This window comes from Bubalus kerabau, chromosome 10 (assembly GCF_029407905.1).
Source record: "Bubalus kerabau isolate K-KA32 ecotype Philippines breed swamp buffalo chromosome 10, PCC_UOA_SB_1v2, whole genome shotgun sequence".
Classification (NCBI taxonomy): Eukaryota; Metazoa; Chordata; class Mammalia; order Artiodactyla; family Bovidae; genus Bubalus; species Bubalus kerabau.
The window spans coordinates 85,873,421-85,901,074 of NC_073633.1; the positions used below are offsets into that span (position 1 = coordinate 85,873,421).

The window sequence follows — 27,654 nt, forward strand, 5'->3', positions numbered from 1 at the left end:
ATAAAATTGTCATTGTTGTAGGTTGAAAATGCTTCAATGTCAGCAGTTCCCTAAAAGTTAAACCTAACAATTTAGATAATTACTTGAATGGTGATAATAACTGAGAAAGGGAATCCATGAAACAAGAGGAAGTATTTGTGCAGGTGAGAAGAACTAAAATCTTAGTTTTAGATCTGCTGCATTTAAACTACTTTTGGAACACAAGGTAGATATCCAGTGGGGAAATCTGCAGTGCAGAAGAGAAAGCGTTAGTCGCTTAATCATGTCCGACTCCTTGTGATCCCATGGACTGTAGCCCACCAGGTTCCTCTGTCCATGTAATTCTCCAGGCAAGAATACTGGAGTGGATTGCCAGTCCCTTCTCCAGGGGATCTTCCCAACCCAGGGACTGAAGCCAGGTCTCCTACATTGCAGGAAGATTCTTTACTGTCTGAGCTACCATGGAAGCAGAAGAGAGGTCAGGCCTAGAAATGTAGTGGTCAGACAGGAGTGTGATTGATGGATGCCATCAAGAGGCTGGCTTGACTGCAAGCCATTCCAGTTATACCCCAACATAACATGTTTTCAAACAAGAGCCACTAATGTGTGGGTCATAATACCAATTGGAATCAAAACCTTTAAAATCTTTAAAAACAGAATAGAAAAAAAAAATAAGAGTGAGTCACACATAGTAAAGTACAGTACTCTTTCTAATATGTATCTGTGTACCAGACTGCAATGTGAAGTTTTCTACCAAAAAAGATAGAAAGAAACAAGAGCAAAGGAGAGAAAGGACAGACAGACATTAGTCTGATATGTGTATCTAAACTGCTATCATACAGAGAAGACAAGCTATGGGAAACCAATATTTCCACAACTCAGTGGGCTAAAGGAAAGGAAATTTGGAGTAATTTTAACACCCCTTTGTCTTAAATCCCAGCCACAGTCAATTTCCCAAGGGGAAATCTCCCTTCTGCTCACCTCCAGAGAATACTTTGGTGTTCCCACTGTTGAAAGCCAGGCAAAAAATGTTGGAATGATGCTCTCCTTTCAGCTGTATGGGCTTAACTCTGGAGTGGATAGCTTGTTCCATGTGCCATAGTAGAACCCGGCGATCATCTCCTCCTTGAGAGGGGAGCAAGAATCTAGGGTTAAAACAGCTGGCATTTCAAGGCTGATATTTCATTTTTCCAGCCTGAATCCCATACTTTTCAAAACTGCATCTCCCCAACTCCATGAGACTCTGATGCACATAAACCCAGGACTCTATCCCCTTAATCATCAGTGGACATGTGGCCTCTAAGTCACTCACTCTTCCCCAGGAATTACATCTTGAACAGACACAGAGAAATTCCTGAATTTTCAGAGACCCAGTCATTTACACATTTCTTCATTTGCTACCTAAAATTCTTCCACTAAAGTTTCCCCACTTTTTTTCTGGTCTAACAGAACCTGAGTTGCTTTCTACTGCTTGCAAAGAACTCTAAAGAAATTATCCCCGAATTTAAAGCATAATAGTTTTCCAAAGCACTCTCCTTGATGAGATCTCATTGACTATGGGACACTAGACAAAGGATAACTGAGGAACTGCCTGTCACAGCAGCAGGATCAAGACAGAACTTGGCTCTCAAGAAGCTCGGTCCAGCTCTTTCCTCTGCACAACTCTCTATAGTCTGAGTAGAATGAGCAATATTCTACTGCATGCGCCAGCTCCTAGAGAATGAGAAGATACATGTTCTACATATTCTTTATTTTTGCAAATGCATTATACATGTCTGGAAGGATGAACAATGGACTGTTAAAAGGGTTTACTACTTCCAGGGAGTAGGATTAAAAAACAGTTAGAACACATGTTAGAAAGTTTTTACTTTTATAGATTTGGCACGGCTTGACTCTTTATAATAAGTCTATATTATATTCCTAATAAAAATGTAACTTACAACAGGGCAGAAAAATAGTAAGTTCTATACTTCAGCCTCCCCTTCTCCATTCAATATAATAGCTACAAATTGTATCACAATCATACAAAAGCGTACCACTAGATGCAACCACTAAATCAATAAGTCTGTAAGAATTAACACAGAAAGGTGACCAAAGGTCTTTGTCAGGGGAAAAACATGAAGTGTAAAATAGTATGCATACCAACATCCTTTTGTGTAAAACAAATTTTTAAGAAGCTCCATGACAGCAGGAACCTTGTCAGTTTTGTTCACTGCAGACCTTCTAGCACCTAAGTGAATGCCCCAAAGAGTAGACACTGAATTAACATGCTTATGCTTGCATGTCTATGCTTGTATTTGCATATCTACATATTTTTTTTTTTTGTATTTGCATATCTAGATGGCTGTAAAAGGAGTTGTTTTCAGTGGACACCACTTCTAGGCTAGGGCTACTGGGAGACTTTTCATTGTGATAAAATATATATAACAGAAAATGCAGCATTTTAATCATTTATGAGTGTACAATTCAGTGGCATTAAGTATATTTGCAGTGTTGTGCAAACATCACCATTATCCATCTCCAGAACTTTTACAACATCTCAAACTTTTAGTTTGAGTACTGTACCCAATATTTATTCTGTACCCAATAAACGATATCTCTCCCCAGTGCTCAGTAACCATTATTTTACTTTCTGCCTCTATGAATTTGATTACTCTAGGTACTCCCACATAAATGGAATCATATAATATTTGTCCCTTTGTGTACGGCTTAGTCACTTAGCATAACATCTTGAAGGTTCATCCATATGGCAGCACATATCAGAATTTCATTCTTTGTAAGGCTGAGTAATATTTCATTACACACATATCATTTTTTTAAAGTTCATTCATCCATCTATAGATATTTAGGTTGTTTCCACCTTTCGGCTATTGTGCGTAGCATTGCTAAGAGCATATGGATGTATAAATATTTGTTCAAGCCCCTACTTTCTGTTCTTTGGGTATATACTGTTGGAAAAATCATTATGTTTTAATTATTACTTTATACCTTCCTTTACTACTTGATGTTTTGCCATAAACATATTTCCTCTTTTAGTTAAAAAAAGCAGAAAATAGAGTAGTCAAATCAAACTTATTCTCCCTCCTCTAGAAAGAAGCTGCCTTCATTCCTTGAGTTCCTTTGTTTCTTGGGATTCTTCTTCCTTCCATTGTTGGTCAAAATCAAGTTGTGTCCTCCTTCAAAGTATTTCATTTATCAATCAAGTTGTGTCCTCCTTCAAAGTATTTCATTTATCTACCAGAATGATCCCTTAACTATGACCCACAATGTTCTTTGTTTATGATTTGCCTAATTCAACTAGGCTGGCCTGGGATGGTTATTTAAATTCCGTATCTCTTATAAAGTTAAAGTCATGAAAATAAAGTTTGGGGGTTTGCTTTATTTTAATGAAAAATGGCATAAAGGGGTTTTCCTCCCTATTCATAGATTTGGACAAGCCACGGGCACTTTAGTTCTACATAGTCTCTACTCTTTCTGATTTCCCCCACCACTTGAGGCCACAGGTCAGGGACTTGGCACTGTTTTTGCTACTCTGTATCTTGGAGAAATATTTTTCTGTGCCCACCTCTGTATCAAAAGTGCAAATTAAAAGATAAAGAGGCCCACATGTTTCTTCCACTTACTCATGTTTCTAATCTAATCTCTCTGAGCCTGACTTTCATCAAATACATACCTAGGATCAGCTTTACTCTCATGGGTTTTACGGACTATAAAGTCAACTACAAGAGAGTTAAGTAACTTGCCAAGGTAATAACAGTAAATAAAATGGTTGGTTAATCAAGATTCAAAGGGCTTCCCTGGTGGTTCAGCTGGTAAAGAATCCACCTGCAGTGCAGGAGACCTGGGTTCGATCCCTGGGTTGGGAAGATCCCCTGGAGAAGGGAACAGCTACCCACTCCAGTATCCTGGCCTGGAGAATTCCATGGACTATGGGGTCACAGGACTGAGCGACTTTCACTTTCACTTTCATGATTCAAAAGGAAATAGTTAAAAGACTCCATAGTCCCCATTCTCTTAACCACTATTGTAGATTGTTTGCATTACAAAACAAAAAACAAACCATAACCAACAAAGCAAATTCAGTTGATGAACAACTGAAGGGATTCTCTGCCTTGGTAGCACAACTCAAAACACAGTAGGTAAAAATAAAACAAAGGACCACAGGAATAAAAACAGAAATCAACGTAACTGGAGTTAAACAGAGGGAGCAGAGACAGGGACCGAGAAGGGACTGCCTGAAATGATAAAGATCCTAGTAGCAACACACAAAACTGACCATGGCTTATTTCAAAGAATACACAAGAATTTCTACAAATCAATTTTGAAAACCACTAGGAAAAGAGGCAGACACGACAACTCACAGAAGAGGAAAATAAAATGGCAAACAGATATTACAGAGGATCTCAACCCTAAAGTAATTAGAGAAATGTAAATTATAGAGCTCTTCTTTCAAAATGGCACAAAGAAACGTACAAGAATGTCCACTGCCTCACTGTTCATAATAGCAAAGAAAAAAAAAGTAGATAACATAAATATCCATCAATGTATGAACAATAAAAACAATTGGGATGAAAATACAAATAAAATCTAAGCTCAGTGGAACCACTACCCAGCATTTAAAATGAGCTAGATACATGTACCAAAATGAATAAACTTTGAAAACCTAATTTTAAGTAATAAAAACAGGTTTCAGAAGGATATGTAAAGGAAAACATTAAGTATTTATAAACATGCAAAACACCACCATATTATTTAAGAATAAACACTAACAGTAAAAGGGGACCTCAAATGTATGTGTAAAATCTTGTTTCTTTTTTAAAAAACTAAGATTAGAAGCAAATTCAACAAATGACCAACACACTGTCAAATTCGATATATCTCTTCCTATTTAAATATGGCATGACATTGTTATATCTTTTAGGTATAGTAATGGTATTGTGGTCATGCTAAAAAAGAAAAAAAACTTATCAGTTAAGGATGCATTCTCTAATGGGGTTAAGTGGTGAATGTCTGGAAGTTCCTTTAAAATATTCCAGAAAACAAATGGAGGTGAATAGGTGATAAAATATTAATTGTTATAGATGGGTATACTACATTTTTGTATATGTTTGCACATTACCAAAGAATTTAAAAAATATATATTTTAAAGATTTTTTAAAAATGTGGACCATTTTTAAAGTCTTTGCTGAATTTGTTACAATATTGTATCCTTTTTTATGCTTTGGTTTTTTGGTCAGGGGGCATGTGGGATGTTAGCTCCTCAATCAGGGATCAAACTTCATCCCCTGTACTGAAAGGTGAAGACATAATCACTGGACCACCAGGGACATCCCTATATATTTATATATATATTAATGTTCATGATAGAAAAAGAAAATAAAACTCTCCAGGATGTGCCGGGATATCCACAGAAAAGAAATATAACTGAGGGAACCTCTGTGTTTCATTAAAATATCAACAGGCAGCACAACCTCTCTCTGCCAGCACGACCTCTCTTGAACTGCAGTAGCATTAAAAAAAAAAAAAGGTTCAATAAAAAAGGAAACAATATCTACACCTATGCACTCAAAGTCATAACCATTCTCAACCAAAGAATCTTCCCCTATCACCCAGATTATCTTTAATCTTCATTTTGGATTTAATTTTACAAAAAAAAATACTTGGGGATTTAACATGAATGGTTATTTGTAGAGTGCCTCGGGATCATGTAAAATGATGTGTTCTTAGTACCTAAAATGATAATGGCAGCCCAAGTCCACAGGAGACTGGAATCACTGAGGCAGAAACCATCCCTGTGACAGGGCCTGCTTCCTCGGCTTGCCCTCAAGGGCAGTGTCAGAAGATGCTAGGTGCACATTCTCCCCGACCCTGCCCCATTTCCTCAGGCAAGGTATTAAGAGCCCTGTACAAAGATAACACTTTTCGACCCTGTGTTGGCAAAAAACACAAAGGATACAAACTGAGGCATTATCTGAAACTGTTGGGCTGCTTTTTAGCCAATAGAGGGAGCAGAACAGCTGTGCCCAAATTTCTGACCCCAAAAAGCTAAGGAGAGCTGATGAAGCAAGGATAAATCAGTTTAGAACGCGAAAAAAGCTCTACAGTTTCTACAGTTCTGTCTCTGTGAGTCATCTGGTCAGTTCAAAAAGGACAGAGGTTGCCTGTACCACTTACTACCTATGTACCTTTAGACAGGTTGCTGCTGCTGCTGCTGCGTTGCTTCAGTCGTGTCCGACTCTGTGTGACCCCAGAGACGGCAGTCCACCAGGCTCCCCTGTCCCTGGGAATCTCCAGGCAAGAACACTGGAGTGGGCTGCCATTTCCTTCTCCAATGCATGAAAGGAAAAGTGAAAGTGAGGTCTCTCAGTCGTGTCCGACTCTTAGCGACCCCATGGACTGCAGCCAACCAGGCTCCTCCATCCATGGGATTTTCCAGGCAAGAGTACTGGAGTGGGGTGCCATCGCCTTCTCTGTTAGACAGGTTACCTCTCTAAATTGTATCCTCTGATCTGCAAAACTGAGAAAACAACGACCTATTGTCTATAGTGTTACTGGACTTCCCTGGTGGTTCAGATTATGAAGAATCTGCCTGCAATGTGCTTGATCCCTGGGTCGGGAAGATCCTCTGGAGAAGGGAATGGCAACCCATTCCAGTATTCTTGCCTGGCAAATTTCATGGACAGAGGAGCCTGGCGGGCTATAGTCCATGGGATCGCAAAGAGTTGGACATGACTGAAGAACAAACACATGTTAGGATTAATGATAGATCTGTGTGAAAGGCTTAACCCACTGCCTGATAAATAACACAGGTAGATAAATGTTAGCTAATGTGTTAGCTAATTATTATGCTATTTGAACTAAAACAATAGCTAACTTCAGTTAAACTTACTCTGGGTGAGGGACTATCCTAAGTGTTTTACATGTAGTGGATCTTCTAATCCTCTTAATAACCCTATGAATCAGGTATTATCCAGATGAAACTACAGAAAAACTAAGTAACCTGAAGGTACACAGCAACCAAAAATGTGAGCCGGGATCTGAATCCAGGTAATCTGTCTCCAGAGATGGTGCTCCTTACCACTATACAATCCAGTCTCTCAAGTACACAGAGGCTAGTCAGCAAAGCAAACGAGTGAAACTTGCCAGATTAAACAGCAGAGGAGAGATTACACAACTTTGTTTAAAAGAAAGCCACTACTAGGCCAGAGGAGTACAGGCTTAAATCAGCCATATCTCCCAATGTTTTAAGAGAAGACAGCACCTTGATTTTCGCAGGCTGAGTGCAGGCTTCAGTGCAGGCTGCATGCAATTAGCCAATGGAGAGGTTAAAACTGGGTGATTTGTCCAAGGTCACAAAACTGGGGTCGAATGGCAGTTCCCAAATTAGGGAACTCTTCCAAGAGAAGACTCTACACATGGACATCACCAGATAGTCAATACCGAAATCAGACTGATAATATTCTTTGCAGCCAAAGATGGAGAAGCCCTATACAGTCAGCAAAAACAAGAGAGGGAGCTGACTGTGTCTCAGATCATGAACTCCTTATTGCCAAATTCGGTCTTAAATTGAAAAAGTAGGGAAAACCACTAGATCATTCAGGTATGACCTAAATCAAATCCATTAAGATTATACAGTAGAAGTGACAAATAGATTCAAGGGATTGTATCTGATAGAGTGCCTGAAGAACTATGGATGGAGGTTGGTGACACTGTACAGGAGACAGGGATCAAGACCATCCCCAAGAAAAAGAAACACAAAAAGCCAAACTGGCTGTCTGAGGAGGCCTTACAAATAGCTGTGAAAAGAAGACAAGGGAAAAGCAAAGAAAAAAAGGAAAGATATACTCATTTGAACGCAGAGTTCCAAAGAATAGCAACAAGAGTAAGAAAGTCTTCCTCAGTGATCAGTGCAAAGAAATAGAGGAAAACAATAGAATGGGAAAGACTACAGATCTCTTCAAGAAGATCAGAGCTACAGAGGGAACATTTCATGCAAAGATGGGCACAATAAAGGACAGAAATGGTATGGACCCAACAGAGGCAGAAGATATTAAGAAGAGGTAGCAAGAATACACAGAAGAAGTATACAAAAAAGATCTTCACGAACCAGATGATCATGATGGTATGATCACTCATCTAGAGTCAGACATCCTAGAATTTGAAGTCAAGCAGGCCTTAGGAACCATCACTACAAACAAAGCTAGTGGAGGTGATGGAATTTCAGTTGAACTATTTCAAATCCTAAAAGATGATGCTGTGAAAGTACTGATATGCCAGCAAATTTGGAAAACTCAGCAGTGGCCACAGGACTAGAAAAGGTCAGTTTTCATTCCAATCCCAAAGAAAGGCAATGCCAAAGAATGCTCAAACTACAGCACAATTGCACTCATCTCACACACTACTAAAGTAATGCTCAAAATTCTCCAAGCCAGGCTTCAACAGTATGTGAACTATGAACTACCTGATGTTCAAGCTGGTTTTAGAAAAGGCAGAGGAACCAGAGATCAAATTGCCAACATCCGCCGGATCATGGAAAAAGCAAGAGAGTTCCAGAAAAACATCTATTTCTGCTTTATTGACTATGCCAAAGCCTTTGACTGTGTGGATCACAATAAACTGTGGAAAATTCTGAAAGAGATGGGAATACCAGACCACCTGATCTGTCTCTTGAGAAACTTCTATGCAGGTCAGGAAGCAACAGTGAGAGAGTCAGTTCCTAGGCAAGTTGATAGGGAGTCTAGGGGTCCCCAAGAAGAGAGGGATCTGGAATTCTCAAGGAGGAAGAAAGGACAAACTTTTTTGTCTTTCTCTACATTCCTTAGGATTATATAACAATAATGTATCCTGCCTAAGGACAGTCTTTGGATTCAACCTTTTGTTAACTTACAATGTTAATTATGGGAGTGGGTCTGATGAGGTCTTTGCAACCTCCAGACATTCTTTGGATTATATAACCTCATTGCTAACACTAGCAAGCAGGTACTCTTTCTGCCCCCTTCTGATGCCTATGTCAGAAGCTTTCTCTATCTCCTTTATACTTTAATAAAACTTTATTACACAAAAGCTCTGAGCGATCAAGCCTCGTCTCTGGCCCCGGAGTGATTCTTCTCCTCCGGGGGCCAAGAATCCCGGTGTCTTCGCGTGATTCAACAACAACCTTTCAACAGTTAGAACTGGACATGGAACAACAGACTGGTTCCAAATAGGAAAAGGAGTACGTCAAGGCTGTATATTGTCACCGTGCTTATTTAACTTATATGCAGAGTACATCATGAGAAACGCTGGACTGGAAGAAACACAAGCTGGAATCAAGATTGCAGGGAGAAATATCAATAACCTCAGATATGCAGATGACACCACCCTTATGGCAGAAAGTGAAGAGGAACTCAAAAGCCTCTTGATGAAAGTGAAAGAGGAGAGTGAAAAAGTTGGCTTAAAGCTCAACATTCAGAAAACGAAGATCATGGCATCCGGTCCCATCACTTCATGGGAAATAGATGGGGAAACAGTGGAAACAGTGTCAGACTTTCTTTTTCTGGGCTCCAAAATCACTGCAGATGGTGACTGCAGCCATGAGATTAAAAGACGCTTACTCCTTGGAAGGAAAGTTATGACCAGCCTAGATAGCATATTCAAAAGCAGAGACCTTACTTTGCCAACAAAGTTTCGTCTATTCAAGGCTATGGTTTTTCCTATGGTCACATATGGATGTGAGAGTTGGACTGTGAAGAAGGCTGAGCGCCGAAGAATTGATGCTTTTGAACTGTGGTGTTGGAGAAGACTCTTGAGAGTCCCTTGGACTACAAGGAGATCCAACCAGTCCATTCTGAAGGAGATCAGCCCTGGGATTTCTTTGGAAGGAATGATGCTGAAGCTGAAACTCCAGTACTTTGGCCACCTCATGCAAAGAGTTGACTCATTGGAAAAGACTCTGATGCTGGGAGGGATTGGGGGCAGGAGGAGAAGGGGACGACAGAGGATGAGATGGCTGGATGGCATCACTGACTCGATGGACGTGAGTCTGGGTGAACTCCGGGAGCTGGTGATGGACAGGGAGGCCTGGCGTGCTGGGATTCACAGGGTCGCAAAGAGTCGAACACGACTGAGCGACTGATCTAATCTGAAAATCACTGCAGATGGTGACTGCAGCCATGATATTAAAAGACATTTACTCCTTGGAAGGAAAGTTACGACCAACCTAGATAGCATATTAAAAAGCAGAGATGATACTTTGCCAACAAAGTCCGTCTAGTCAAAGCTATGGTTTTTTCAGTAGTCATGTATGGATATGAGAGTTGGACTATAAAGAAAGCTGAGTGCCGAAGAACTGATGCTTTTGAACTGTGGTGTTGGAGAAGACTCTTGAGAGTCCCTTGGACTGCAAGGAGATCCAACCAGTCCATCCTAAAGGAAATCAGTTCTGAATATTCATTGGAAGGACTGATGCTGAAGCTGAAACCCCAATACTTTGGCCACCAGATGTTAAGAACTGACTGGATCACTGGAAAAGACCCTGATGCTGGGAAAGATTGAAGGTGGGAGGAGAAGGGAATGACAGAGGATGAGATGGTTGGATGGCATCACCGACTCAATGGACATGAGTTTGAGTCAACTCCGGGAGTTTACTCAGGGTTTACTCAATTTACAGGGAGGCCTGGAGTGCTGCAGTCCATGGGGTCGCAAAGAGTCAGACATGATTGAGCGACTGAACTAAACTGAACTGAAATTAGGGAGAAAAAAATCAAATGGCAAGTGCAGGCAGGGGTGGAGAGAGAAGGTGGTATCACATGAATTTGACTCTTCACTACAAAGAAGTAGCCACAGGAGTAATACTTCTGCTATTACTCTGCTCTTATCTAGTATCTTTATCCTGAAAACAATTCCACTCATCTACCGATTATCTCATTTTTCCACATATCCGATTAAGTAAGTAAGGCAGAAAAATTATCCCCATTTTAAGGATGTGAAGAGTAAGGCAATGGTTTGCCTCAATGAAGGAAGCCTCAACTCCTAGTTTGAAACACTTTACACTAAAGGAGAAGCAGAAATTAAAGTTGCAGCAACACCCTAAAGAGACAACTAGAACACTGGGAAATAAAATGGTTTCTCTAAAATCAGATGACTAACAGCAGTGGAGTTTAATAGAATTAGGGTCTTTAAATCCTAAGCCAGCACATCAATCCCTAGAAAATGTCTCTACTTCCTAAACAGAAATAGAGGGGAAAAAATCCATATCAGAATCACAGAATAGAGTCCGAAGACACCTAACAGATCATCTTCTCCAATTTCCCCATTCTGCCAACGAAGAAACTAAGGCACAAAGAGGTAAACTCCCCTGTCGCAAAATACACACCACCAGTTAGAGGCAAAGTGGGATTCAAATCCAAGATGTCTGAGTCCAAAGCCCCTGTTTCTCCTAAAGTGTAGTAAGCAGAGGCCACTGGATGATTTCAGACAGTAGAGAAATGACTTTAATAATTATGTATTTTAACGTGTGTTAGGGGGAAAAAACCTAGCATATTAAACCCATGATTTCACAGACATTATAGTAATATAAAGTTTCCTTTCAAATACTGTTTTAAGGAGTCAATTTAGAAAAAATGCTAAATAGCAAGGTGATATATGAAAAAAAAAGAGAAAACATAAAACAGCAGAGGTGGCCTAATTTCAATTTAATTTTTTTAAATATACACATATAAAGACTAAATAAAGTATGTCCCATATGTCCAAAATGGTCATCCTGAGTAAGTGTGATCTTTCTTTAAATACCTATTTTACAAATTTCCCATAATTAATATATGACATTTAAAAAACATGAATAAGTGGGAAGTCTGTCTTATAAGTGCCATAATCTGATAAATTGTATGACTCAACAGGAAATTCTCAATAGTAAAGTATGGGAGCAGTGAAATGTCAAAGGGCAAAAGCTCCTCAAATAGAGCTGTTGAGTGCTCAGTCGCTCAGCTGTGTCTGATTCTTTGTGACCCCATGAACTGTAGCCCGCCAGTGGAATTTTCCAAGCAAAAATACTGGAGTGGGTTGCCATTTCCTACTCCAGGGACTCTTCCCTACCCAAGGATGGAACCTGGGAATCCTGTGTCTCCCGCATTGGTAGGAGGATTCTTTACCACTACAGCCACCTGGGAAGCCCCAAATAGAGCTAGGGCAATACTAAAAACAGATTCTCTGGACCTCAACAACAGTCAGAATTTACAGGGAATTTATGAGAGTGGACGATACATTCATTTTGAGGTATTCCCAGACCACAGACTGTCCTCATGTCCTGTCTCATTTCTGCCATAGAGAACTAACCTGGACAATATGCTTTCCCGATTAAAGCATAGATGCTCTTCATTCATTCTGCGAAGTTTCTTATTTTTACTTTTTTCTGTGTTTAAGAAAACTGCCTGCCTAACTTTTGCAGAATTCCTTGCATAAGCAAGGAACAACACAATAAAGTTTTCTTTTACCCTTCATAGGCAATTTCTAACAATTAAACCAATGTAGGCACCCATGCTTAGTCCCTCCAGGAAGGTAAACAGAGAGGTCAACTCTAAGACTAAATCAAGTTGACGGTGGTTGCCAAGCATGCCAGTTTCAGTTGTTTCTTGCCGTATGTCTAAGGCAAAACATGCTGCAGCCACCTATGGCAGGAAGCCATAAAATATTAGTACTAGGCCATCAAACATAGTTAAAAAATGTACAAAAAAAAAAAACAACAAAAAACCCACTAAAACTATCCTCAGAGACTCCAATTAGTTACTTGGCTTTAAGGGGTAATGCCAAATACACAACCAGAATTTAGATATAAGACTTTAATGGAACTTTAGAATGAGGAAAGTTGTATAACAAGATTTTGACAGGTATCTGGATTTGCAAAAAATTCCTCCTCCTGAGTAACGTTCTTGGAAGACTTTTTAAAATAAGGAAGTATAGGCAGGCTAAGAATTCAAACTAGAGAGTCAACCAGATTGACAGTCTGCCTCCACCCTGGAAAATCTCTACTACTCATCTGCAAAATAATGAGGCATCATCAACTTAATAAAAACAATCCCTTTCAGAGACAATAAAACTGCAGAGAGAATGTACTGGTGGAGTAAGCCACTTTGAGGAAGTCCTTTATAAATGCAGAACCTATTTTCCCTACTGAGGGACCACGTCAGAAGACCCAGATTTTAATCTTGCTTGTACTGCTTTCTAGTTGTGAGCTACTGGGCTAATCGTTTTACCTCTTTACTCCTTTATGTTCTTGCATGTAAAATTAAAGGGGTTCAGTTAGATGATCATTAGTTCTTTTCAGCAATAAAGCTGCATGATTCCACAGGGGCAGAACATCAGCAGCCTAAGATCACAAGACGGGTGAAATCAGGCCTTTAACCCAGGTCTCTTAAACCTCTTCAATGATGACATTACATGGCATCAAAGACACTCTACAGCCAACTGCCCACATACCTGAAAAACTACAATATCTGAAAACTCTTCACAGGGCCAACCTATACACTTGAAAGTCAACTTTCATTCCAAATGTACCTGGTGCTTAGACAAACTAAGCCTTTAGCATGGTTTCAATATCTATATCACATCACTTTGGGTTAAAAACACCTCAGGAAAAAAATTCCAACTCAGTGGAGAATCATTCATCAAAATGCCTTTCCCCAAAATCAACTCTGCAAAAAAAACAAGCCACAGGGAGAGTTTTTTAAAAAAGAAAGGAAGGGGACTTCCCTGGTTGTCCAGAGATTAAGAATCCACCTTCCAATGCAGGGGACACAGGTTCGATCTCTGGTAGGGGAACTAAGATCCCACAGGCTGCAGGGCAACTAAGCTTGAGCACCACAACTAGAGAGAAGCCCGCACACTGCAAATCCTAAGCCCGTGCGCTCTGGAGCTTGCAAGCCACAAACAGGGAAGCCTGCAGCTGCTGCAATGAAGACCCAGCACAGCCAAATATTAAAGAAAAATAAATAAATAAAAAGAAAGAAAAAAGAATGTACGAGTGAATAGCAGGACAAGAACTATAAGAGGAAGTACATGGAAAGGCGGTGGTAACTTAGCCTCTAGAGCTAGCATTTTCTTAATGGTTTTAACATGTTTTTTGGCGGGGAGGGGGGTGGTTTCTAGGACAAGGAGAAAAATGTCTAACCAACCTCGTTGCCTCTCAAACTTATACCTTCAAAGTGGCAGCTGAAAGACCTGACATGGGGAGAATGGAGGCTTGGAGGCTTTTCCAGTAGAGGCATTCAACAGTGAATAGGAGGAGTGAAGAGACTAAGGCTTTGGTTCTACCAGAGCTCCAGACAGCTCTTATGATCATGAGTAGGTGGCCCTATGACTTATCATCCAAACCAGGACCTTTTTAGGAATGAAAGAGCACTAATCATTGTATTAGGGCTATGGGAAAACTGGGTCCCAAGTAAATCAGATATATGGTCATCTTAGGTGTTAAGGGCCCCAGCAAAGGCAGGGGTGCTTCCCCAGTGGCTCAGCGGTAAAGAATTCACCTGCAATGCAGGAGACGCGAGTTCAATCCCTGGGTCGGGAAGATCCCCTGGAGGAGGAAATGGCAACCCACTCCTGTATTCTTACCTGGAAAATCCCATGAACAGAGGAGCCTGGAGGGCTACAGTCCATGAAATTGCAAAACAGTCAGGCATGACTTAGCAACTAAACAACAACAAAGCAAAGGCAGGGGATCTACAGAGTTAGCTGATCGACCATATGACGAAACCTTACCTCACCTTATCAACCACAGGAGCCCCAGCAGAGGCAACAGGGAAGATGGAAATCAGCCTTTCAGCTAATACCATCTCTGCTCCTTGGGTACAATATAAACTTGTCAGTTACCTCTGGTGCCATTTTCTCAGTGATTCCTACGTGTCGCAGCCCTCTGGAATAAACTCCTTTACGACTGGTCCTAACAGGAAAACAGTACTCAAAGCACACAGACCTGATCTCCAATGGATATCAACTCTGTATCCCAAGAGGTACATGACAGAATCTCGGGTATGTAACACTGCAAAGTGCAAGGAGTGAGCAAGGTGACAAAGGAAGTGTGAACATGAAGGCATGGGGAGAGCAGGTATCTGAAGTGACAAACCGCTGTTGTCAATTCTTCCCCTTAATCCCTGACCTATAAAAACTGACGTAAGGGCAAGTGGAATCCAAGATCAGAACCTGAAGAGTAATCCTCCTTTTTCACCCAGTCAGTGAGTAACTCCGGAAGGAACCAGAACACCTTCTTTTTTACAGAAACAGAGTGAAGCTGCTGGCGACAGGAGTTAACCTGACCTGCAAGAGCACTATGCTCCTTGTTAGTGTTAAAAGTGCCTCCAAACGACTTATGGGCAGATCTCCCATGTTGCATTGTTTAAACCTTCTTCCAAAAAGCAATTTATTCTGAAGCACATTATTTATCTCTACCCCAGGCATAGATATTTTCTCCCCATGTATAATTATAAGGAAATACACTTATTTCTGTTGGCTGGAATTCAGCCAAACATACTCAAGCAGCATACTTTCAGCAGAAATCAAACTCAAATCACAGGCTCAGTGAATACATATATACTGTTTGTACTTCTAGTGAGGTAAATGGGGAACAGGAACTAACTTGGTAACCAGAGTATTATAGCCACTCCTATTCAGACTAAAGCAGGTGAGTTTAACCCAGTATGAAGTTACTCACATGGTTTATAGAAGCAAGCATGAAACACAGTGTTAGGGAAGAAGACTTTAGAAGACTCCCAAAACCAAAATCCAGGTGAAGTAAGTTTTACTCCTGAGAGAGATCTTGAGAGGTGAGAACTGAAGCTGTGATCAGAACTGTGCCTATTATTGGCTCCAAGCCCATGATCCATCCCCTCAACCCCACCAACCCCTTTCTGTTTTCACATAAAGGGGAAAAAAAACATTTAGCACACCAGAGTGATAGCATAGGGAGATGAGAATATAGGGGAAAGGTCAAATCCTTTTAAAATGTATATAACATTCTAAAAATTTCAGAGCAGTTAGCAGCATGTCTCAGAACTCATGCAGACCCAGGCTGGAAATCCAGCTTCACCACAAACTACAGGTTTCACAAGTTACTTAACTTCTCTAAGCTTCAATTTATTGTCAAACATTTTTTTCTTTCTTCCTGTTTTTGATAGCACTGCAGTGGGATCTTAGTTCTCTGTCCAGGGATGGAACCCGCACCTCTGCAGCCGAAGTGCAGTCTTACACTGGACTACCAGATAAGTCACTGTTAAACATTTATTTTTATAAACAGTAATATCTCGAACACCAGATGAACCATTCCTACTCAATGTGGTACACGCTGGGGAGCACTATAGATTTTTGAGAGATCAGCAGGAGATATAAGATAATGAGTTAAATTTTAGGGAGCTTATATTATGTTGGCAGTGGTGAGTAACAAGTATTACAGCTGAAAAGAACAAAAATTTGGAAAGCAGCTATTGGAATAAAATTTTCTACAAAGATTAAGGTAATATATAAGGTAGTAAAAAAACTCTTATTTCATTCCTAGAATTCTATTTCATTTTCTTTTAACGAGAGACAATGAATTCCAGTATCTATTTTTCCACTAATGCCCTGAGTGAGTGAATGAGTGTTCGTCGCTCAGTCACTCTGACTCTGACTCTAGGCAAGAATACTGTATTGGGTAGCCATTCCCTTCTCCAGGGCATCTTCTCGATAACCCTGGTTTCTCACATTGCAGGCAAATTCTTTACCATCTGAGCCACAAGGGCAGCCCACTAACGCCCTACCTGTTCTCATTACAGAATCCTCATCAGTCATTTATCAGTGTCCTCTTTTGATTCTTTAGCACTTAGTTATGACAATTAATACAAAACCTTCAAATCCCCTATCTTTCTAGATCATAAGTTAACACTGGCTATTCTGCAAGTGGCAAATAAGACATACAAAGTGTTTAGCAGAGGGCCTGGCATTTCCACACACTATCTGCTAAATAAATGTTTTAAAAAGTAACTCAGAGCTATTATTGAGATTAAGGAGGTAGACATAGTGTGTTCTCTGTAAATATTTTAAATGAATAAACATAACATACCTATTTGAAATAAGTTATTTAATCAAAACATAGCAATACAATTTATCATCTAAGAGGAGCAACTAGAGTTGGACATGTGCTCAGAAATTGCTAACATTCAGCTTTCAACTGTTTCGAAGAGCTCCAGAAAAGGTCTCCTGCCTGATAAGAAGGGGCAGAAAACTATTAAAAGGTAACCTACAAGGAGCACTTGCCTAGGAGCAATGAGTCCTACTTAGTCCTCACTGCCAAAGACTAACCAAGCACTCTGGGCAAGTCACCTTTCTACTTCTCCACTCCTTCTTCCATAAAATGAAGATCTTTCCAACTCTCTGATTCCATGAGAAAGAAGGAAGAAACCAAATAGGTTTTCTAAAGTAGTATTTCCCAGTCAGTCAAGATCAACTTTTGATTTTTGCCATATCTACATAACACAGCCACTGTCATTTTTCTTTAAAAGAACTTTTAAAAATTTAGCCTCACCTTAAGCAATAAATCCATGAAAGCTATTTTATACATGTTAGTTAACTTTTCTAATCTGTATAAAATAAATGTACTATTAAAATGTAAATATTCATTCAAAGATCCCTTAAAATCAGCTTGTATACCCACACTTTGGCAAATGGTAACCTAACTATTGTAGGCTATTCATAACTTAAAAGCAAAAAATTTAAAGAACACAAATTAAGTAAAAAATAAACGTAATTTCATGTTTCCACAATAATCTAAGCATTCAGTCAGTTCAGTTCAGTCGCTCAGTCGTGTCCGTCTCTTCGCAACCCCATGAATCGTAGCACGCCAGGCCTCCCTGTCTATTACCAACTCCTGGAGTTCACCCAGACCCACGTCCATTGAGTGAGTGATGCCATCCAGCATCTCATCCTCTGTCGTCCCCTTCTCCTCCTGCCCCCAATCCTTCCCAGCATCAGAGTCTTTTCCAATGAGTCAACTCTTCGCATGAGGTGGCCAAAGTACTGGAGTTTCAGCTTCAGCATTATTCCCTCCAAAGAAATCCCAGGGCTGATCTCCTTCAGAATGGACTGGTTGGATCTCCTTGCAGTCCAAGGGACTCTCAAGAGTCTTCTCCAACACCACAGTTCAAAAGCATCAATTCTTCGGCGCTCAGCCTTCTTCACAGTCCAACTCTCACATCCATACATGACCACTGGAAAAACCATAGTCTTGAATAGACGGACCTTTGTTGGCAAAGTAATGTCTCTGCTTTTGAATATGCTATCTAGGTTGGTCATAACTTTCCTTCCAAGGAGTAAGCGTCTTTTAATTTCATGGCTGCAGTCACCATCTGCAGTGATTTTGGAGCCCAAGAAAATAAAGTCTGACACTGTTTCCACTGTTTCCCCATCTATTTCCCATGAAGTGATGGAACCGGATGCCATGATCTTCGTTTTCTGAATGTTGAGCTTTAAGCCAACTTTTTCACTCTCCACTTTCATCAAGAGGCTTTTGAGTTCCTCTTCATTTTCTGCCATAAGGGTGGTGTCATCTGCATATCTGAGGTTATTGATATTTCTCCCTGCGATCGTGATTCCAGCTTGTGTTTCTACCAGTCCAGCGTTTCTCACCATGTACTCTGCATATAAGTTAAATAAGCAGGGTGATAATATACAGCCTTGACGTACTTCTTTTCCTATTTGGAACCAGTCTGTTGTTCCATGTCCAGTTCTAACTGTTGCTTCCTGACCTGAATAAAAGTTTCTCAAGAGGCAGGTCAGGTGGTCTGGTATTCCCATCTCTTTCAGAATTTTCCACAGTTTATTGTGATCCACACAGTCAAAGGCTTTGGCATAGTCAATAAAGCAGAAATAGATGTTTTTCTGGAACTCTCTTGCTTTTTCCATGATCCGGCGGATGTTGGCAATTTGATCTCTGGTTCCTCTGCCTTTTCTAAAACCAGCTTGAACATCAGGAAGTTCACGGTTCACATACTGCTGAAGCCTGGCCTGGAGAATTTTGATCTTAACAAATCAATATTCAGTTCTTAAACTATAAGAGATAATACTTTTAATATAATGTGGGTCATCAAGAATTGAACATAAAATTGATTCCTTCCTAACCTACATAATCTTCATTTGAATTAGGATTTTGGTTCCTTTAACCTTAAAAGGCTTTAATTTCACCTTTGAGTATTTAAATTCAGACTAAAACAATAAGAAAAGCAATTACTTCTTTCTTGAAACCATGAAAATAAAACAAAAAGATCAAAATTAAACACTGTTTATAAGCAATGAAAGTGCTCTTCACCTTGCTCAATGCATGAGAAAACAAATAAACCCACTTAACTCAGAATTCAGAAAGCAGCACTCCTGGGTCTCAAGTTTTACTGGTCAATAAAGTGTCCTTGATCTAAATGATTCCAACTACTTCACATCCAAATCTACCAGTAATCAAGGGAATGAGCACACACTTGTACCTGGCTGACACCTCTCTTCAGTGTGTGGCCAGGATACACAACTGAGGGCCACAGCTCTTCAGAACTCTTAGGGATCAAAAAATGTACTAAGTTCAGTGATGATCCTCTGAACAATAATGAACATAAAGACAATTTTTTGATGTATTTATAATGTCTAATGAGACTGGTGGCCATCAATTAAAACTCACTAGGTTATTTTAAAGCAAAGGTGACAAACCCAGGCATAATTTTAAATTTGCCAGTCTTTGATAGATAGCAATTAGTTGACTGAAAAACGAGTGGGAAAAATAATATGTGTCTATAAATATCTGTGATACCATATCCTTGTGACATGATCTCTAAAATTTATCACAGCAGTGTCCTCCAAGGCCATTTCTATAAGCCATCTTTTTTTCCCACTCAGGCTAACAGACAAGGGGATTTTTGCTATATTAAACACTAAAAACCAGAGAAAAATCAAATATCTATTAAAGTATCATAAAGCAGAAGAGAAAATTTTTAAAGGACCATGAACTGTTACAACTGAGAAGTAAAGGTTCCGCAAATGAAAGCTTAAAAGTATGATTTACACCTGATTCATCATCTCTGCACTTTCTATAGCTCCAGTCTTATAAATAGTATCTGCTCAAAAACTATTTGTTGAACTAACAGACCAAAGAATAAAATTTAACACCTTCACAGCAATGAATTATTAGTAAATAGCAAAGCCCAGAAGAAAATTCAAGAATTGATTCTCCTAATCACCATGTCAAAATGTATGTCACTACAAAAGCTTCTGTCAGAAATCTGGCCATATTTCTCCTGATTAACTAACCCCTGGACCAAGATATTCATTCTAATTAAACATGTGAGAAGTTTATTAATAAAGTCAGAATTCATTTAACTGGCTAAAGCCAAACACTTAACCTACAGGTAATATGTTCTTACAAGAGTTAATTTACAGAAAACTGATACCATAAAATGAAATATAGGGACTTCGTCAGTAGTCCAGTGGTTAAGACTGCGTGCTTCCACTGCAGGGGCCGTGGGTTTAATCCCTGGTCAGGGAAGATCTAAGATTCCTCATACCTCAAGGTGAAGACAAAAAAATTAATTTAATTAATTTAAAAATAAATAAATAAAGCTTAATTACATAAACTTAGTGGCCCAACCCACCCTCCACCCCCACAAAAGAAATACAGCTAGTGACTGGGCAACAGGAAATGATCATCAGTTAATAGGTTCCAATTAAGCATATAGTTATTATCACAGCTATTATTTGATGCTTAAAATTATGCTGTGCCAACAGTATTGGGGTTAAGCTTATTCATAAAGCGTTTCTAATAGTTCCCCTCACTGAGATCATTCTTAATTTTTTACACTGCTCTGTGCCATCTGCAATAAATGTTAGATGTTGAGGTGTCACTCTCTTAAAAGCTTTTTTGTGAGGTTCAAGTTAAACAACAACAGTAACAACAACTGCAGCAGGAGCAGCAACCAGAGCAACAGTATGGTCCAGATCCTTGTTAGAAAAACTTGACAAGTATTATTTCATTCAACACTTATCACAACCCCGTGAGATGCATCACTGTCCTTATTGTATGAACATGGAAACACAAAGGATGGGTGACTTGTCAAAGGTAACCCAGTAAGCAAGCAGTTTAGTTGATTTTCATCCCGAGGCACTCTCAATCCAGAATTCATGCTCTTAACCTCTATGTGTAACTGTGGATACTTATAATGATAAGTAAAGTCGGAGACCCACAGAAAACAGAAATAGGACTAAATAGTGAGTCCAATTATAAATATTATGACCAAATAATTAAGTGCCTCTCCCCATTCACAGCTCCTACTTAATTAACACTTTGAAATAGTGTAGTTGCTGATGGTATCTGAAAAGGTTCTGAAGGTGCTTTTTCTACATTGGGTCATAAGGGTTAAAAAAAGAGATCATAATCTCTCACCATAACTCAAAACTTCACACTATGGGCTATTAATCTGCTGGTGCTACAAGTTCCAAGGCCTTAAGCACCAATTCAGGGTAAATGATATTACAGCAACTCTTATCCCAAAGAGCTGAATATTTTTGTTTACTGCTAAGTCTGTTTATACAAACCATTTATAAGATACAAGAAAGCAGAGATATATATACAGAGCTACATTCTTTTTTTTTTTTTTGGCTTCCAGGATCTCAATTCCCAACCAGAGACTGACCCTGGCCCTGGAAGTGAAAAATGCCCAGTCGTAACCACTGGACCGCCAGGAATTCCCCCAGAGCTACATTCTGATTGGTCTTACAATCAGATCTCAGGAAGATGTTCATCTTCTTCCCCAGGAGAAAATAAAAAGACTTTGAAGTAAACATATTTCCATTCGAGGGAAAAGGAGAAACGCAAGAGAAGGCAGGGCTTCCCTGGTAGTTCAGCAGTAAAGAATATGCCTGCCAATGCAGGAGACTCGGGTTAAATCTCTGGGTTGGGAAGATTCCCTCGAGTAGGAAATGGCAACCCACTCCAGTATTCTTGCCTGGGAAACCCCATGGACAGAGAAGACTGTCAGGCTACTGTCCAAGGGGTCACAAAGAGTCAGACATGACTTTGCAACTAAACACCAACAAAGAGGAGGCAATGGAGGCAATTTAAAAAATCAGATGCAACCAAAGACTCAAAAGGTAAGCCTAGGCTATGCGCTAAATAAGTGCACTAGCATAACCTCTTTGATGGTGTTAGGATCTCTCATAAGGAGCATTTCAACATACATTTGTTGTTCCTTACCTCTCTCAAAGAATCAACACCCTTAAATATTCTAAGATGAAACCTGCAAGCATCAAGCATAAGCTGTCCTTTATAGACAGTAATGTTCACTCAAACCTATGGAGTTTGCAAAGTACCTTCACATATAACATTTCACTGAATACACCTTCTTGTTAGGTAATGACAGTAATTTGATAATCCCAGTTTACTGATGAGGAATGATTAGGACTTGCCTAAATTCAAACAATTTGAGACTAGAAGAGCTTCCAACATCATGTGACACCAAATTCCAGATTTTTTCCATACCATTCTGTGCCTCATTCCACATCAAAAAGTCACAAAACTATCCTGTCTGCCCCATTTGCACATGTTCACTACCAGCACTCTAAGAACAAGTGTCAGCTAATTACGACATCATGAGTTATAAGTACAAACGGGAAAGAAAACAAACTCAGCATTTTTTCTGAGAGGCCTGGCACTCTGTTCATTATCCAAACTAAACCTGGCCTAATGTAGTTGTTACAACAGCCCTTCAGGTGGGTGCTGGTATTCCCTGCTCACATCAGGAAAGAAAAGTTTAGCAACTTGACTAAGTGAAAGTGAAGTGAAGTCGCTCAGTCGTGTCCGACTCTTGGGGACCCGTGGACTGTAGCCCACCAAGCTCCTCTGTCCATGGGATTCTCCAGGCAAGAAAACTGGAGTGGGTATTCTTGACTAAGGTCACATATTAAACGACGTGTGCTGTGCTGTGCTAAATCGCTTCAGTCATGTCTGACTCTTCGAATCCGTGGATTGTAGCCCACCAGGATCCTCTTGTCCATGGAATTAGCAGTGATTTTAACCATGTGTATGTTATACCACACTGCCTTGTGTGATACCACAGTAACACCCTTTATAGTAACAAACAAAAATATTTTTTAGGTTAAAGTACTTTTGTATTTTAAAATGCCCCAAAACCATCCTCCTACTTATTGATGTCCTACATTCACTTCCCAGCTGAGCACCTTTTCTCCTTCCTGGTTTTCTCTGCTTTACTCTTAATATCTTCTGGACTCACTGTGCCCTGGAAAAGGGGCTAGCTGTTAGAACAAAAAACCAATGACGTGTCCTTAACAAACAGAATTGTTTGTAAGGCCACAGGATTCATGCAAATATTTTTGCCCTAGGTCTAAGTTAATTCTAACAAATAGTATGTGCCAGGGAATTCCCTAGAAGTCCAGGGGTTAGGACTCTGTGCTTTCACTCCCACAGCCCCAGTTCAATTCCTGGTCAGGGAACTAAGATCCTACAAGCCTCCCAGCATGACCAAACAAAATTTAAAAGAAAAAACAAACAACAAAAAAACCCTACCCAGATAGAGTGTGTCAGTTTACAGAAATGTGAGCCTGCCCAAACAATTAGAAAATGAAAACAGTGAACAAACTAAGGACAATCATTTTAAAAAAATTGTTTTTCTTCCAGTTTTACTGAAATATAATTGACACACAGCACTGTAAGGTGTACAGTATAATGATTTGGCTTACATATACCAAGAAATGATAATCACAGTAAGTTTACTGACTGGTCCACCAGTTCATATAGATATAAAATTAAAGAAATAGAAAAAAAAATTTTTGTTATTGGAAGGACTGATGTTGAAGCTGAAACTTCAATACTTTGGCCCCCTGATGCGAAGAGCTGACTCATTTGAAAAGACCCTGATGCAAGGAAAGATTGAGGGCAGGAGAAGGGGACGACAGAGGCTGAGATGGTTGGATGGCATCACTGACTCAATGGACATGGGTTTGGGTAGACTCCGGGAGTTGGTGATGACAGGAGGCCTGACGTGCTGCGGTTCACGGAGTCACAAAGAGCTGGACACGACTGAGTGACTTGAACTGAATTGAAAGATTTACTCTAACTTTCATATAGAACATACAATAATGTTAACAATTGCACTATACATTTCATTACTAGTACCTGTTTATCTTATAACTGGAAGGTTGTACTTTCTGACTGCCTTCACCCAATTCCTTACCCCTTGACCCGACCCCTGCCTCTGGTAACCACAAATCTGATCTCCTTTTCTATGGAACATTATATCATCATAATCATCACATTTGAGGGCTTTAACCAATCCAGACAAGATATAAGAGCTACAACAAAATGCATAGAAGTAATCTCATCTGACCTCTTACCACATTTTTGGTGAAACATTAGGAATAGATAGCATAAGCCTCAAAATACCTGGTGCTCTTCCCCTCAGGTGTTAACTGCTAAAGAACAATGATAGATGAAATGTAAATATGATACCTTAAATAGTTTTAAATTTGGGAGGATTACTGAAAGACTTTCTAGAACAAAATTTAATTAGCCTTAACAAGTGAAGGTATATTTATGACTCCCAGAGGGGGTTTCCTTATCTGAAGCAAACAGGAGGACCTTTCTGTTGTATAAGTTATATTCATAATACACAAATAAGCTAATAAGGCTTTTAACCAAAACTCTACCTACCTTCTGGGAACAACTAAGAAAAGCTAACAAAAGCTAACACTACCTGAGCTAAACTGGACGAGCAGGAAAAAGCCTACTACAAGACTCAGAAAGGGACAGGAGTATATAAAATGCAAATAGGAAGAACTGAGCTAGAGGAAGTGTGAGGGGAAGGAGGAGTAAGAGGCAAAGAAGGCTGGAACCCAGGAAGTACTGATGGAGATGGGCTACTTACGCCTAGAATCAGAAGGTTCACCAGAGCTGCCCTGTGGAAAGGGCCCTGCTCTTCTATAGACTAAAATTAAGATAAAGAAAAGGAACTGGTCAAGTCTAGAGAAAATGGGGTTCATGTAAGACAAAGGGGAACATACAACACAAGGAAAACCGGTAGAGAGGAGGCAACTTTTTATCGCCTTAAAAAAAAAAGTTCTAATGAACTTTAAATGGATGAATTGTATGGCATGTGAATTATATTTTAATAAATCTGTTATTTTTTAAAAGCGTGTTAAATTGAGCAATGTATGACTGCATTTATCATTTAATCAACATGCTTAATTAGCTCAGTCTGTAACAGCACCTCCCCGTCCCCCCCCACCTCAAAATTCCCTCACTCTGTAGGGTACATTTACTTGGGAATATCTCCGTAGGAATAAATCAGTCTAGGAAGGAGACAGCGTATGATGAATACAGAAGTAGCAGTAGGGGAAAAAACTGTGAGCTCTTGTAACAGCTCTTCCCCCCATTCTTGCCCTGTGGGGGAAGGAAGCTTTTGTTTAGGGGTATGCCTCGAAGTGGAATATCAGATGTCTTCAGGAAATGATTTAGGGCCAAACTCTACCTAGTCAAAGAGAAAACGATACGATGTGGAGAAGTCAAGTCAGTCCTGAAGAAACCCCAGAAGGCTTATCGTTTAATGATCCCAAGTCTTATCTCTGCTACCCCAAAACTGGACGGCACGCCCCGTGCCACTTCGCGAAGAGTTACTCGCGAAGACGATGGATGCTTTGCCAGGATCCCAGAAGTTTCTGGCGAGCTGCCCACTGACGTAAATTAGAAAACCATTCAGGGACCGGGCTGGGTGAAGCGAAGCGCCACGTCCAGCGCAGGGCTCCCCCTTCCTCCCTCTAGACGTAGGAAAAGGGATGGGGTAGGGAGGGCAGAAGGCGAGCGGGAACGCCAGATCAGCCGTCTTCGCCCTCCCACCCTGGGCCGGGTTTCGGGGAGCCGCCCCCAGCGTACCCCATCCCCACTCGCCCGCCTTGGGCCCACGACCCCCCAGATGAGGGCGGCAGCGAGCGCCCCCAGGGGCCGCAGGCGCACCTCCTCCGGGGCAGCTGTCGCCACCACCCGCCCGGCTCCGGCCTCCCCGGGAGCAATAGGCTATCGATTCAGCTGCCTGTCGCTAGGAGCCCCGGGAGAGCGAGGCCTACATCGCCCGGCCGGAGCCCCGGCCTCGATTTCACCACCTACCCCACACCGGAGGGGGAGCCGCGGGAGTGGGGCGGGGGGGAGGCAATCAAGCCCAGGTGGGCGGGAGGAGGCGCAGAGACCACCTGCAACGGGCAGGCGCGGGGGGAAGGGGGTGCGGGCTCGCGGCTCCCGCCAACCAGTCTCCCGGGGTCGCCCCCCTACCCCCCACCCCCACCCCCTGCCCTCACAAGTTGCGCATTCAAGTTCAGGCCGGTGTCCCTTGGCCTTCCAGAGTCCTCGGCACTCCCGAAACCAGAAGAAAAACAAGACACGGAAGAGGCCACCCCCAGGACCCGAGGAGATGGCGCTGGTGCCCCCGAGGGCGCCGAGGGGAGCGGCCCACAGGGACCCGCCCGTCACCTCCCCTCGGCTCACCCGGAGTCGCAGCCCCGACCCTGTCACCGCCCTACTCCGGCCCCCCCAAGGCCCCTTCCCAGGACGCCGGCGACAGGGGCGCGAGCTCCCCCTCCCTTCCCCCCCACCCCGGCCTCAGGCGCGCCTCGGCCTCCTCCCCCTCCAAATCGCCCAAAGGCCCCCCGCACCTTTTAAAGTACACGAAGGAAGAGTTTCCCATCAAACTTTGTCAGGCCGTAACCTCGCCCCCCCACCCCCTCGCCAACCCACACTTCCAGGGCAGTCATCAGGACAGATCACTTTACACTCGGGATAAAGCGAATTAAGGACCTGTCAACCATTTTAGGTCTTTTTTTTTTTTTTTTTAATAGAAGACATCCTCTTCTTTCCCCTTCCACCCTCCCCCAGCCAGGGTTTTAATCTGACACCCACCTTCCCACCGCCGAAGAAGGGGGGGGGTGTGGGTTGAGGAGGGAGGGGGTACGGACGGAGGGCAGGAGGAGGGTGGCGAGAGAGAGAGAGAGAGAGAGCGAGAGCGGAAAGGGGAGGTTGGAAGGGGGCCCGGAGGCGCGGGGAGGGGAAGGGGGTTGATTTACCTGAGACCAGCCACTGGCCTCCATTGTTGGAGAATTCAATGGCATTGACACAGCCGAAGTGGCCGAGGAGGTCCTTCTTGTAGAGGTTTCTGCAGCCTCGCAGGCGTCTCCTCTGAAAGTCCTGAGTGAGCAGGGGGTCCCCATGCAAGCCCCGCTGGGACAAGAAGCCCACCACTGACCTCATGCTGCCCCCCAGGCCAGCTCTCCTCTTCATGCTGGAACCGCCGCCGCCGCCGCCGCCGCCGCCGCTCGCTCGCGCCGCCGCCCCTCCCTCGGCCTCACGCGCGGCCGCCGCTCTCCACCACCCCCCCACCCGGCCCTCCCCCCGCGCTGCGATCCGGCTGGTTCTTTTAACCAGCCATAGCAAAAGACGGAGCGAGGTGTGCAGACACTCGGTGGCGTTCGCGGCTTCCTGACGGTCCCCTCCCTCCCCTTCCCTCCACCCCCTCCCAGACTCCTCCCTCTCCTTCTCCGCCTCCTCCAGCAGCTGATCCACAGCTGCGGCCGCGCTTCCGCGATGCGCGAGGCCCTTCCGCCGGCCGTGGGGGGCCGGGAGAACGCTGGCGGCGACGGCCC

General features: G+C 41.8%; 1 protein-coding gene across 2 annotated transcripts in view; it reads right to left on the reverse strand.

Moving 5' to 3' along the window:
* The window catches only part of DCAF5 (DDB1 and CUL4 associated factor 5), a 94,787-nt gene extending 67,414 nt beyond the window's left edge, over positions 1-27,373 (reverse strand). Inside the window, exons 1-2 of one of the 2 annotated variants that reach the window (XM_055538433.1) lie at positions 27,258-27,373; positions 961-1,104 (exon numbers count right to left, since the gene is read on the reverse strand). In XM_055538433.1, coding sequence (XP_055394408.1) covers positions 961-1,072 — 112 coding nt within the window. In that variant the 5' untranslated portion in view covers positions 1,073-1,104; positions 27,258-27,373. Of the gene's footprint in view, positions 1-960; positions 1,105-27,078 lie in introns of both variants that reach the window. The other variant, XM_055538432.1, reaches the window with a different exon arrangement.
* Between the last annotated feature and the right edge of the window lie 281 nt (positions 27,374-27,654).